At 50.9% G+C, this 13,615-nt stretch overlaps 3 protein-coding genes across 3 annotated transcripts, besides 4 other annotated features; 2 read left to right on the top strand and 1 right to left on the bottom strand.

Moving 5' to 3' along the window:
• Positions 1-294: 294 nt before the first annotated feature.
• On the bottom strand, positions 295-1,960 carry ACLA_048980 (M48 family metallopeptidase; the record flags this gene model as incomplete). The annotated part of the gene is made up of 9 exons (XM_001271851.1): positions 295-338; positions 399-457; positions 511-542; positions 592-655; positions 728-773; positions 821-845; positions 897-1,137; positions 1,197-1,438; positions 1,595-1,960. 9 exons carry the CDS (start codon positions 1,958-1,960, stop codon positions 295-297), a joined length of 1,119 nt encoding a protein of 372 aa, XP_001271852.1.
• Positions 1,961-2,344: 384 nt separating this feature from the next.
• Positions 2,345-2,364: a microsatellite.
• Positions 2,365-6,317: 3,953 nt separating this feature from the next.
• ACLA_048970 (Zn(II)2Cys6 transcription factor) lies at positions 6,318-8,550 on the top strand (the record flags this gene model as incomplete). The annotated part of the gene is made up of 3 exons (XM_001271850.1): positions 6,318-6,459; positions 6,561-6,761; positions 6,824-8,550. 3 exons carry the CDS (start codon positions 6,318-6,320, stop codon positions 8,548-8,550), a joined length of 2,070 nt encoding a protein of 689 aa, XP_001271851.1.
• Positions 6,508-6,533: a microsatellite.
• Positions 6,509-6,533: a microsatellite.
• A 548-nt stretch (positions 8,551-9,098) lies between the features above and the next one.
• Positions 9,099-9,131: a microsatellite.
• A 3,047-nt stretch (positions 9,132-12,178) lies between these two features.
• On the top strand, positions 12,179-12,814 carry ACLA_048960 (uncharacterized protein; the record flags this gene model as incomplete). The annotated part of the gene is made up of 1 exon (XM_001271849.1): positions 12,179-12,814. One exon carries the CDS (start codon positions 12,179-12,181, stop codon positions 12,812-12,814), a length of 636 nt encoding a protein of 211 aa, XP_001271850.1.
• Positions 12,815-13,615: the final 801 nt, after the last annotated feature.

The raw sequence follows: 13,615 nt of genomic DNA, 5'->3' as shown, positions 1-13,615 counted from the left end.
AGACAAAGAAGTGCTGTTGGACAAGCTGCTTGCTGTTCTGGGATTTTTTGATGGAGCTTTCGAGACGGTCTGGCGGCGGGCGGGTGTTTGGTTAGTTTGCATCTGGAGGGGCTAGGGCATTTCCATTTCGGGATGTCTACCAAGGCATCCCGCCCGCATATTACTTATGAATGAGTACTCTCCTATGGCATAATTGAGATTATCATATCTTGTTTTACATAGTCGTAACCTCATGACTACAGACAGATTCATGGTCTGCGATACAAAAAAGGTCTTTCTGTTGTCAACTCATGCTTACCAACCATAGTAGTCATTGGAAGCTTGGCGGAAGCCAGGCACTATCATAATCATTTTAGCTAAGTGGCATTCATAAAGGAGAGAGCCTGGGAGTTGCTTACTGTAGCTGCCGAGAGTATTGCATCCACTATCTTCATAGAGAATCTCGGCCTTGTTCAGCCTGCAATATGGTTAGAGTATTGCAGAGCAGTTTGCTCAAGCTAGGAAGCTTACCATCCTCGGATTGCCTCCATGCGGTTGTAGCTCTGTGAGGTATGTCAGTAAATTCTATGTTGGGAATGAACCACGGCATACCGATGGATGTGTTGAGAGGAATTGAGGTGGTGATTGTTCCTCTGCTTTCTGCATACGGGCCCAACTGTAATATTGTCAGTGCTGTAGGCTAATGTCGACAGTACTGCCGTAAAATATCACGTTGGGATCAGCATACAGTCCAACAGCAGCTTCTGGATCGAAGCAAGCTTTCGCCATCATCACTGGGTTGGTTAGCATTGTGGAATCAGGGCTAGCAAATCAGACATACTCAAACCGATGTTATCTGCTTCAGCCTGTTCAATCATTAACTTATGAACATACAGTAGACCGTCCACAAAGCTTACCTCTTGCGTTCGCGAATTGGGCAAGCTGTACATCAGATTAAGCAGCAGCGAAGGAATCTGTCCCGAGATGTCAAAGAGCAGGGATATAAGGAACACCGAGCCGACTGTGATGAGGTTGTTACTCATACGTTCCGCAGGATGATGGGCGACCACATGAGCGATTTCGTGGCCCAGCACTGCCGCCAATCCATCTTCATCTTTACAGATAGGTAGGATGCCCGTGTAGACGAAGACTTTCCCGCTATATATGCAGTTAGCCGGTTGACCGCAAAACCGGGTACCACCGTGAGAATTGCATACCCTGGAAGAACGAAAGCGTTGACCATGTCATCATCCTTGATCACATGGACTCTCCAATCGGCATCCTCAATTGGTGCCTGGGGTATCAACCTACGAAGAACGCGGTTCACCGTCATCGTAAGCGGATGGTTCTCCGGGAGGATCTTTCCTCGAGTCGATCTCAGAACCTCTTCATAGCTCTCTTTGCCCATATTGATCTCCTGCTGGTGGGAGATACAATTGAACCGCCGGCGACCGGTCATCTAAGCAAGACAGAGAGTCAGGGAAAGCGCAAGACTAGAGCCCAACGTATGCATTCCGAGCTCCTTGTTCCGAAGCCTTATCGCGGAAGTCGATGATCACCGCAATTCGGCCTGTGTAACCTTGAACCAGCAATCGAAGATGGGAGCTTTTCTCACCTCTACGGTTTCAACATTGTGGGTGTACACGCCGCCGATCACGACGCCTATGATGACAAAGTGGTATGGCTTCGCGTTTCGCAGGAATCGCTGTAAAAGCGACTCACGCCTTGGGCCATTAAATCGCTGGTATCTGGCATTGCCGAATCGTAGCGTGGCAGAGGTGGAGAAGGATCGATTTGGGAAGCACAATGAGGCTCTTGCTGAGAACTTGAGCGTCGTGAAGGGGGGACACGGCTGTCGGAATGTTCGGCCGGGTGAGAAGGCGGGTTCGAGTATAGAGGATGCGATGCGCGGTATGGGGTACGATGAAGATGTAGCCGGGGCGCTGCGGACAAGAGCGCGGGCTATCGGTAAGCGGAACATAGCGACAGTAACAGCATGCTACAGCATGCTAAAGACGTATGCAATCCAATTCTGCAAGGGAGAGATAGAGAGCTGTAATTCGGCGGGGATGTGCTGGAACAGCGGGCAGTCGGAGCTATCCAGGGCATATTCAGTGGAGGATCGTCCAGTAGTCATCCACTGTAAGCCTTAAACTTGTTGCATGTGACAAGGCTCCAGGCCCGCAACACACCAGCTCAACATCTCACTCCTTCAGCATCCAACATCTACGGCCATTTATTCGATTCTAATCGAATTGTTTGAGCCCGGGAATTATTTGTACTACTAACTCGATATCTGCAACAATATGTACTTTCTGAATCTTAACAACCTAACAGCAGCGAACATCTAGAACCTTACGTCATGATATATATATATATATATATTGACCATTGACTCGACGAGGGGTTATGTGCTTGACGATAAGTAACCTGCTAGAGATTGAAGGATGGATGAAGAGGCTAAAGCTAATTAACAACTCTAGATCACTCGAGACAAGCAATCCCATGCCTGGCTTACTGCTTGCCAGGAAGAACGTGACGTTAGATGCGCCTGCAATAGCGGCCGCAGCAAAATTGTTCTCGAATCTTTCCAGTGGTGGAACCATCGAGATATGGATTTATCTTAGCAAGATATATAGGATATTAGTCTACTTACCAGATACCTTCATGCATGATGTCTGGACTCTGGAGTACTGGGTGAGCTGGGCATCCCTATACTTAGATCAACATTCCACAGATTGGACATCTACGAAACAGATCCAGACTCCAACTCAGAAGGCACCGTGTGAAGCTGTCTTGAGGTATGGCTCTCAGCCAACAGGATACGGGTCATCCTCCGGCCATTAAAAGATCCAGCCACAATTTCTCTACCCTGATCGAGAACCGGTCAACCAACGGATGAAGCATGAATTTCAGCATCTGAAACAGCAGAATCCGGAATATCCTCATGAGCATCGACATAAATAGGACTAGTTACTTCTGATTTGATCATGCTCAGCCCGGGGGACTTGCCTTCTGATCAGAGCGCTTAGGGATTCAAGCAGAGAAGCATCGTGGCCCAGGACGAAGCATGGAGGAAGCGCTGAGGATCCCTCTGGCGCTTAACGACATAGATCGAGCCTCGAACGGGGGATTCTGGAAAGAATCCTCACGTTCTAGGGGGAAGGGGATAAGCATCTGGAGAGCAGATGATCGCACATGGCTAATTATGGATGCAAGGCAACGGCCGCAACACAGTGCTAAGGTTTGAGCTATGATTGTAACCTACCCTACATTGAAGCGAAGCATCTTGATCTCCGAGAAGATCGAGCGTAGCAGATTATCAATCCATTCGTTATTGTCAACAGTTGTCTCCTTCGCTACTGTGTTGGGTTGATCAAAGCGAATCATACAGCGTCTCGTAGACTGAAGACTTGACGCCCCAGGACATCGATACTGACAAGAATGCGGCTTTTTTTGCATCCTCTGCCTATCAACCTGATCGTCCGATGCGCGGAGAAACACCCTACGACCATTACTATGTCCGCTCCAACACCGAGATACGGAGTAAGCAACAGAATACAGGTTAACTAACCGCCAATTTCCCTCTGTCGAACTCTATTCTGCTATAAATATCAACCAGCTGAATGGATTAACCGCACTGAAGAGGAAATGCGTGATATCAAGGATAATTGAGAAGTCAAGCAGGTATTTTTCGGGGTTGAGAGGTAAATGACCGGACGTGGTTAGTGTTAATGTGACTTGGTTGCAGCAGGCCGCATATGAAGATGAAGATCTTGACAGTCAGTATGTACAGAGTAGAGAGATAGTAAGTACCTATCGGGACTATCAGGCTATTTCCGGTGGGCCGATGTTGATACTCGAATGTCTTCTTAATTTACAGTAGATGAGCTCTCATAAGCACATGCAGTAGATATAACAGTACTCCTTCTCCCCAACAGAATCGAAGGTGAATTTGATGATTGTCGCTCAGGAATTGCTGAGTCCAACACTTTGTGAGAACCGAGAGATGCGTAGACTAGATACTCCGCGGTGCGCTGTGTACATGTCACAACTTGGCTTGTGCGTCCGACCAGGATCCTGCAGCAGCGTCAACTAGGGATTGTACGCTATGATTGGCCCAGTCCAGTATATTGGCGTTCGTAGCATTGCGCTAAGGTTCTCCAACGAAGATGTGCAGCTGCAGGAATGTGATAAGAAACTTCACAAGCGGGTGACACTTGGGGGACTCTGAGAGCGAAGGTAGGATGAGCTCGGAAATGAAGGAAGTGAGCTGGTCTATGGCTATCTTTGTGTGAAGCGAGAAATAGGAGGTCACTCTTCCTTCCAGTTAGATAGGCGAGAGACCGTCAACTTCTGTACGACAAAGAGAACCAAGAATGAGAAGTCTACTAAGGGTACAATGTACAATGTAAGTGAGTACAAGAAGATTGTTTGCGTGATTGGGTTGACGGTGTGACTCGAGATCGAGTGTGCAGACCAGCCACAAGTCACTTCATCCTTCGAGTGTTAGTGAACAATCCTCCGGTGCTCCAACCACTTGGATTGTTGGTGTTGTTGGGCAGGTATTATTATTGCTCACTAATTAAGACTTGTGATGGACAGGGATCACGAGTTGATGACTTGATGATAACTTGATATTAATAGCAATTGATACGGAAATGGCTGCAATGCAATGCAATGAATGGGTGACAGATGATATGGACTTGGGAGAGTTTAGTCACTTTTTGGTGCAGACTGCAGACTGCAGCAGATGTGATAAAGAGTAATTAACCTGCATTTACCCTTCTTGCGCAGCGGCTAATTGTTGCTAATTAAGGAGCTGTTTCCCACCTATCATCCAATGAAACTGCTCCAATCCTCTCTCCACCTGGCACGGTTGGCTGCGGGTTTCCCGCTCTGCACAACACAACTCTGATGGCGGCCACTACCTGATCACATCTCCAGCCAATCGATACCGCAGAAGGGAAGCTTGGCTCATAATCCGCTAAAGATAGCCCCGCAAAGCTTCCAACTGGTCATTCTGCCAGAGGTTCAGAGCACTTCACCTACTAACAGACTACTGTCCTTGGGAGCGTTTATTGGCCAGACGGACCAGATGACCCTGGTCTGGACTACTGCCAGTCCTGCCACTAGATATCAGTGACGGGACCATGCTAATCTTCCTTCGGAAGACCAGCAGAATCGAATCACCTCATCGAGGGGCTTTCATTGGTGATTGTCGCTCTATCGGTTGGCCCTGTCAGTTAGTTAGTTGAGATGGAGTGACTCTGATCACTCCATCTCCTCAACGAGCCTAGACTGGAATACGATGAATGGCTATGGATGACTGCCATCACATTTTCCTAAACTGGTAAACACTAAACCCTAAGTTCATGAGGGTGGACGAGTCCGTATCATTGGCCGGTCCAGTTTAATTACTCTCAACTTACACAGGTCACGGAGGGAGAATGGGACATGTTCTCCTTTCCCACCGAAGCAGTCGCACAGTATCTATCTACAGAGTACAGCGTCCGAAGCATGGATGGACAGCCTGGGCCGTACCTGCTTCTGTCCTCCCCCCTCCCAAGCAGCGCTCCAATGTAATCGGGCAAAACAACATATCCCCGGCAGAAAAAAGCAAAAAGCAAAGAGCAGAAGCAGACTGGAGTCATGATATTAACCTGCCTAAGAGTTGCACCAATTTTTCCTGCTACCAGCATGGATTGATGGGGGCACAGACCGTGAGAGGAGTCGCAGTCCAATCAATCCCCCAGCCATGAAGCCAGAGTCCTGCATGGGCGCCAAAGTCCCAGGCAACAAATGTCCAGATTTGACTATCGCAAATTGTCCAAAATTAGCCATCAGGGCCCTTGTCCGTGCAGGTCTATTCTCACCATTTCTCCCGCTAATTCCTGTTCGTCCCCTGCTAGTGTCCTGCGCCGGGGATGATCTCCCCTGCCATCCTCTGCCCCCCGCTCACTGTGAGTCTTCGCTCTCTGCAAATCCTTCCGCCGTGCTCGGCTATCTGAGCTGAGTCGAAAATAGAAACATCATGGCGTGCCTGTCCGATGGGTTCCTGGGTTTTAAAGATACCTCAATCCCGCAGACTCATCGCCGAATGTTCTATAGTTGCTTCACCTCACCAGAGTTATCCCATCGCCTTGTCCTTTGCTTTTACCGCGCCTTTCCTTTCTTTTATATCTAATATAGATAGCAAAGGCTGCTGGTTCGGCTTTGCGACTTAATACTTCGCTCTCCACTTATACCCAGCAGGACTCCAGTCTTGTACCTCGTGCCAGACCAAAAACAATCAATCGATTCATCCAGATTGCGCCCTTTTCATATCCACATACAAAATGCCGGCCGCATCGAAAAAGAAGTCGTCAGCGACACCCAACACCGCCAAGGTGATCGATTCCCAGTCGTCCTCGTCCGGTGAAGGAGCGTCCGTGGGAACGCCCGAGAAGATGATCAAGTTGCACAAGCGTTCGCGTTCTGGTGGGTTACTACTCCATTGACCTCGACACGGTCCTCCGGGTTTTAGCCTTTTTTTTTTTTTTTTTTTTTTTTTTGGAATGGTTGTCTCATGGTAAACTCAGGTTGTTTCACATGTCGTCTGCGCCGAAAGAAGTGTGACGAGAAGCACCCGTCTTGCGGTGCTTGCAGCAATCTCTGTGTCAAATGCGAATACAAGCGGCCCATCTGGTGGGGAAATGCTGAACAGAGGCGGATCCAGAAGGAGCGCATCAAGAACAAGATCAAGCAGACCAAGATGAACGAGCGCAATGGGTCGACTACTGGTAGGACTACTTCTCTTGCTTTCTCTTCTCGCATTCTTACCAACCATCGGCGTCCTTCTTAGATCCGTTAGCCCGCAGTCGCAATATGCCTGCCACCTCGCCACTATCCCCCGTGTTCGAGTTCAATCGCCCGGGCTATACAGAGACCTACGATCTATTTTCATCACACTTGCCAACACCTGGTATCAGCCAACAGACGTATGCGCCTTATGCTCCCTATGAGATTGATGTCAAGACAGAACGACAGACATTCATCAACGATGCACCGCTGCGTCACGACTCATCTATCTCGACTTTCAGCACCTTTGCTGCTCCCCAGCTGAATGCGCCGCTTCCCACATTTCCCGGAGAAGAATGGTTTCAAGACGAGTACTTCCCACAGACCTCGGCCCTTCCAGGTATCGACCCTGCGCTTTGCGAACAGAGCATCGGACAAACGTACACCTTATTGCAGTCGAACATCCCCGTCAGTGATCATGACCGGCCGCTCCTGGACCACTTCATCCACAATGTCTTGCGCATCATCTTCCCGGTGGTGGAGGCTCACCAGCGCGGCCACACGAGAGCCCAAGCCATTCTGCGCGCCCTGGAGACCAACAAGTGCTACCTTCACTGCTGTCTTAGCGTTGCCGCCATTCACCTCAAGACCACGGAAGGAATAGTGGGTGAGCAGATCGATCACGACATCATGCGCCATCGTTTCGAAGCCGTTTCTCACCTGTGCCAGGCTCTTGGCGAAGATATCAACCATGAAGAGATTCTGGATGCGACCCTGGCCATGATCTTCTTCCACTGCTCCGTGGGTCCGGCGGACGACTATCTCCCTGATATTCCTTGGTTTGATCACTTTCAAGCAGCATCGAACCTTGTGAACAGGCTCGGCCTCCCGACAGCAGTTCCGGACGGCAACCCGTACATCGCCCCTCCCTTCAGCATGACACTCACCTCTTGGATCGACATCCTCGGCTCGACCATGGAAGGGAAGACGCCACAATTCGCGCACACCTACCGTTCAAAGCATCTGAGCGGCTCGTCATCCGGCCTGCGGGAGCTCATGGGGTGCGACGACCGGGTCATGTATCTCATCTCCGAGATCGCCTGCCTGGATGCCTTGAAAAATGAAGGCCGCGTCGACGCGATGGCGGTCTGTTCGCACGTCTCGGCTCTCGGACGACAACTGGAATTTACCGAACCTGCAGATCGAACGCTGGAGCACCCATACTCACCCACCACAGGAGCGATTCGCCCCGATGTCCTCTCCAAGAACATCACCACGGTCTTCCGCATCGCCGCGAGAATCTACCTATGCAGTCTGGTCCCTGGGTTTGACCGCAACCAGCCCAGCAACCTCAATCTGGTCGCCGCAGTCGCCGACACTCTGAACTACATCCCCTCGGGCCCCAACGGCTTCGACCGCTCTCTGGTATGGCCTCTTTTGATTACCGGAGCGTTCTCCGCACCCACAAGTCCATTCCGAGCAGTCCTTGCAGAGCGCGCTGCGCTGCTGGGTGATCACGCCGACTTGGGCAGCTTCGGCCGCATGTACCGCTTGCTGCAGGAGGTTTGGAGGCTCACGGACGATCATCCGACGGAGAATCCCTACATTCCGGAAGAGACCTCATCCTCGTCATCAACAACATCGTCATCGGGTAGCCCGGTTCCCAAGGTCGAGAGATCAGCATCCCCGGAATCCAGCGGTGCTGGGCTAGGCATGAGAGAGATTAAGAAACAGCAGGTCCACTGGCGGGACGTGATGCAGCGCAATGGCTGGCACCATCTGCTGATCTAATTGAAAATAGAAAAAAACAAGAAGCAAAAAAAAAGACCATTTCATTTCTTGACCTACTTCGTTTTCTTTTTCCTTTTTTTTTTCTTCTCTACTTCTATTCTTGCATGGGGTTGCATCTCATGATGAGCTGAAGATCCCTTGATGGGACTCATGCTTTTTGGTTACCCAACTTGGGGATTCCGGACTACACTTGATGCAGGGAAATGGGGGATCGTCACACCGATGCTCGTCCGGTGCTGGACTCCGAAGCAAAGTATTCTCATCGGTTCGCGTGGTGGTGTCTCCTTGAGAGGAAAGGAACCAAGTGTTTCTTCTTCCATTTCTGGAGAGTGTTAGTTTCGGCTTTGGTTCCATGGAGTCTCCTATTCCACTCTCTTCTCTTTACTCACAGTTGCTGCGGAGATCCCTCTGCAGGGCAGGCGGGAGCTCCAGCATGCACGCATTTTCCCACCAGGCAACGTGGGCATTGGACATGCGGGATAATTCCAGAGGCGCAATTATATACAGTCATTTCCAGTCCGTTGGAGCACATGGATGTGGAGTCTGGTGTTGTTGTTTGCTGTTGTTGTTTGCTGTTGTTGATGATTCTTGTGATGGGAATGATATCTATTGACGATATGATTCTGGTGCTGATATTGTGTGACGATTTGGATGATTTTGTTGGTTTTGCTTTGGTTCTTGTTTGCGTGCAGCTATCACTACCTTACCTATATTCCCCCCCACCCAGTTTGTGGTTCTTGGGATGAGTCAATGCAGATTTCTGGAGTTGGCGAGTATACATGTCCTTTGATTGTATTGTGTAGGACTATCTTAAGCGTTCTTGTGGCTCGCATAGTAGAAGTGTTTCTTAGAAGCAGTAATGATCTTGTTGCCTTTCAATTGACGCACTCCACATGCTCGAGTCTATCAATCCCCCCTCCGGCCTCCAGGCAGAATCCTGTCCAGGCATCGTGATATCTTACATCGGTTGACACTTCCTCATCTCATCAGATCTACAGGTGCTTCACGAATCCCCATCCACCCCATCCTCGGTATACCTTACCCGTTCTCACCTCCACAGAAAAGCCTCATAGAATGAGCACACTGCATAGCTAGAAACCAACAGGGTGGTACTAGATTCCCCGCGAAGAACGAATCCAGGAAACATTCCGCAGGAATCATACAAACCCGTCGATTCGTCGAGACTTGGCCTTTGCAAGATTATCAGAGGAAGCCGTTCATGCTTAACAGCATTTGCGATGGTAGTTGCCAGACAGCCTGTGGATGACTCTACTACATGAGCGGAGGGAGAATGGCCGGCGCAAGGAAGGTGGGGGGAAGAGAGGAAGAGGGCGCCGATGGAGTAGCTCGCTTGGAACAGTCATATGTCTGATACAGCAAGCCCCGCGTTGACAAAACGAGGATATAGCATCTGGCACCGTTCTGTGTATGCATACGTGCAGTTGTCTTTGACTCTATGGATGTGCTTCTGGTTGTAGGTTGGGATGTTGCAGACTATCTGAAACGGATTGATACCTTGCAGGGGGGGCCAGTGTGCGAAATTCAAACGATTCCTGTGGTTGTCATGATCCTTCAGGATGGTCACGCTCACCGGATCCCTGGATAATGCCGGGGTGATCCTGCCGAAGTCGTCTCCGCAACAGAGATGCTTACCAGCCAGCCAAGTCAGTAGATCCCTTCAATGGCAGACGGATTGACACCAGCGCGAGGGAGCGTCCCTGGGTCCTCGACCGTCGCCGTCGTGAGTCAAACTGCCCGTCAACCGCGCGTGCTGCTCTGCGCTTCTCTTCTGATGCAGAATAAGGGCGTCTGGGATGAACGTCTCGTCTGTTTCTGACGCAGCGGTTCCCTCCTAAGCTCCTTAGCAAAATGTAAATATAGCAAATCTGCACCACCGAGCTGCGCAGCCAGGGACAACTCTGGTCCAACCACACAGTCTCAACATTGAGTCCATCAAGCTTGAAAGCGTCAAGCATGATTTTATTTCCCTAGCGGCGAGCCCCCCGCGCCCTCCCCCCCTCCCGAAGAGGTAGACAATAGACACACCACATGTAAACAAACATATCGGCTATCGAATCAACGCATTTCTGCACGGAGTATTGCGACACACTCATCGGCGCCAAGCACGTAGCAGCGTAGAAAGACGCCCGCATCCTGCAGTTATTCTCCGCAGCAGACGGGGGGATAGAGCTCGCGCCGGGGCTATCTTCAAGCTGGCAGAGCTTGCCTGAAGAAGAAGAGGAAAAAAAAAAGGTGGTGAAGAAACTCGGAAGCGCCGATCTGATCCACAGCCGCCCTGTAGCTCCTGGGGGGAAGAAAGAGGGGGGGGAAATGCGAGCGAATGGGGGAGAAGGAGAGAGGAGAGGGGTCATGCAGGCTTTGTTATCTGCACTCTGCAGTTCTGCACAAGTCAAGCAGGATGAGGGATTTCCGCCACGGAGGATCAAGCCGACCTGTCAAGCGGATGTGAGTGGGCAACTCTGCTGACCCTGTTGGGCATGTCATGTTGCTGGGCGAGCCGCCACCAGGCCTGAATGGGACCCTGTGCGCGTTAACGCTCGACGAACCAGGGAGGGCAGGTGGACAGCGAATCCCAGGGAGGGGTTCTCTATGGGTTGGGGAGCGCGAGACGAGAGGAAGCGTCTCCAGGTCGACAGAAGGGGGCCGTGGATGTTGTTGCGGGTAGATCTTGAGTCGAAACTGGTCCGAGGCTTGATTCAGATAGCGCGCGACAATGCGGAGGATGCGCCCAGCATGGACCGGGTTTGGGCATGGCGTCAATATTACGATGAGGGGGAGAGACATTCTATATAAGAGAAAGCAATGGAGCCGATTCTATTCGGGAAAAATCTTGTTCACGATCGTCTTTCCCATCACTGTTGCTCTTGGGTTGTGAGGTATAGTCAGGTCTTGCGTGGTAGCAGTGAAACGAACCCCTCCCTCTTCTTCCTGTCCTCTGCATTCCTCATCCTCCGGACTTTGGAATTCGCCATCCTCGTGGGACATAGCCCTCTCTACCTGACCTCCTCCATATCAAACAGTGAGTATATCTCCCAAGTGTCAATATCGCGCTGTGATTCGCAGCCGACGTGTTGCGTTGTCGCAGTCTCACAGACTTGCAGCCGCGCACTTCGGGCGGAGGATGCCGGGCTAGGCTGTTCTGGGCTTAGCGTGTGATGTACTGACACGGTCTTGTTACAGCCATCGTCTGTATCGTACGGATACGCCCGTCAAACGTCATTACCGCGTATCGTACCGGTAATCCGTCTGCCTCTCGAGCGCTGTAGATAAATCAATCCTCGTCCATCTTTCGCTCCTCTCCCACATCCTTCGGTGCTGTCGCTGCAGGCCAGTCAGAGATCAAAAGGAAAAGCATATCCTCCTCTGGATCTCCCTCTGCTTTCTCCTACAAATTTTTTTTGGTGTTGACTATACCACCAAGCTTTGCGTTGCTTGATATTGGTCGTTGGGTTCTCTCACGCCTAGCCGCCTTGACCAGATATCTACTCTACTCTATATCTACTTCCACGCTCGACTCTCCAGACGCGACTGGGTGATTTTGCTTGACAGAACCTTGGACCCGTGATATCACGTTTGGAAATACTCGCCAGAGCGTGACTCTTTCAAAATGCCGTCCGTGAAGCCAATACTTCACCCATTGAAGACCCCCAAGACCACAAAGTTCCCTTCGGAACTCCATAATGAGTCGTCATCAAGCCTTTCAGACGGTGTGAAACAAGAGGATGGCATCTCCACACCGATCACGCCCCCTGCGGCCTACACCGAATTCCTCAAGGCGTTCACACCCGTCTTCTCGAGCCCCGCCAGTGCGGGGGTGAGCTTCTCAGGCTATCATTTTGACAGAGCTGCCTACTCGCCAACATCACAGCCGGCCAGCGCAATCAGCGGCTCCTTTGTCTTCAACGATCCCGTGCGGTCTGCCACCGCGTCGCTTCCACCACCCACGCCCTTCACGGCACCAGTCTCGGGGCCGAGAAGAGACCCAACGAGTCTAAGACGCTTGCGCATACCCCAAACACTGCGGTATTCGCCAACAACAGAGTCCCCTCGCAGTGCGACGACCATGCGCTCTCCCTACTCACCGTCGGATTGGAAACTGCGCTATTTTGATGCGCCGCGGAGCGCGAGCGGCAGAGTCAGCGTGCGCCATGTGGTGACTCGCACTGTGACCTATAAGAGGACGCAGCTCGAAGCCCCGCCGAAGGGGAAGCGAAGGAAGTGTCAGGAGGACAAAGAGTCTTGAGAGCTGGCATCCTTGCTTATGGTTACTTGGGTCTAATTGGGGAATGGTCGGGTCATTTAGCGTAAGGGCTTGGTGTTGGGGAGTCTGGCGAAGCACATGGTCTTCGAACTTCATATGGTGCAAATTTACTATGTTGAACTTCTCAATGGGATAATAATATGACACTGTCTATTGCATATACGCTGCACAGTAATCAGGCATACCCCGTTATCTTTGATGTAGTAGTGTAACCTTCGTACTTGGTATCGCGGACCCTCCCTCCATACCTTCGACAACCAAGCTGCTGTGTGAGTGATGGTCAACTGACTTGACATTTCCAAAGTCTAGGTAGTCTTGTTGCTGATCAAAGCTGAGCATGTCTTGCGGACAGTATGCCACTACATTCCCTGCCAGACATCCAATCCACCAAAAAATCTTACCAACCGATACAAAAAAAAAAAAAGCCAGACCCAACAGCCAATCCCCCTCAACCAACAACAACCGACAGCCTCTGATTCCCAAACAAAGAAACCCAGGATCGACTCCGAGACCCAAGAGCCTCATACTACACAAGCATGCCATCTATCACACTGAACACACCATCCTTCCATCTACACACGCAGACGCGCCAGTCGCTTGGTCCCACGGCCTCCCTTCCCCCCCTCGGTTGGGAAGCAGTCTCCCAATCCTCGACTCGTCCAGCTCTATAACATACAACCACAAGCCTATCGGATCCATCCGGTGCGCCATCTCTCGCTCTACAGTCTACACTCGTCCCACGTGTCCGACAAGGGGGAGATTCAGTGATCCATGATCCATCCC

This window comes from Aspergillus clavatus, genomic scaffold (assembly GCF_000002715.2).
Source record: "Aspergillus clavatus NRRL 1 1099423829800 genomic scaffold, whole genome shotgun sequence".
In the NCBI taxonomy this organism is placed as follows: Eukaryota; Fungi; Ascomycota; class Eurotiomycetes; order Eurotiales; family Aspergillaceae; genus Aspergillus; species Aspergillus clavatus.
This window is presented reverse-complemented; position numbering and strand designations above follow the sequence as displayed.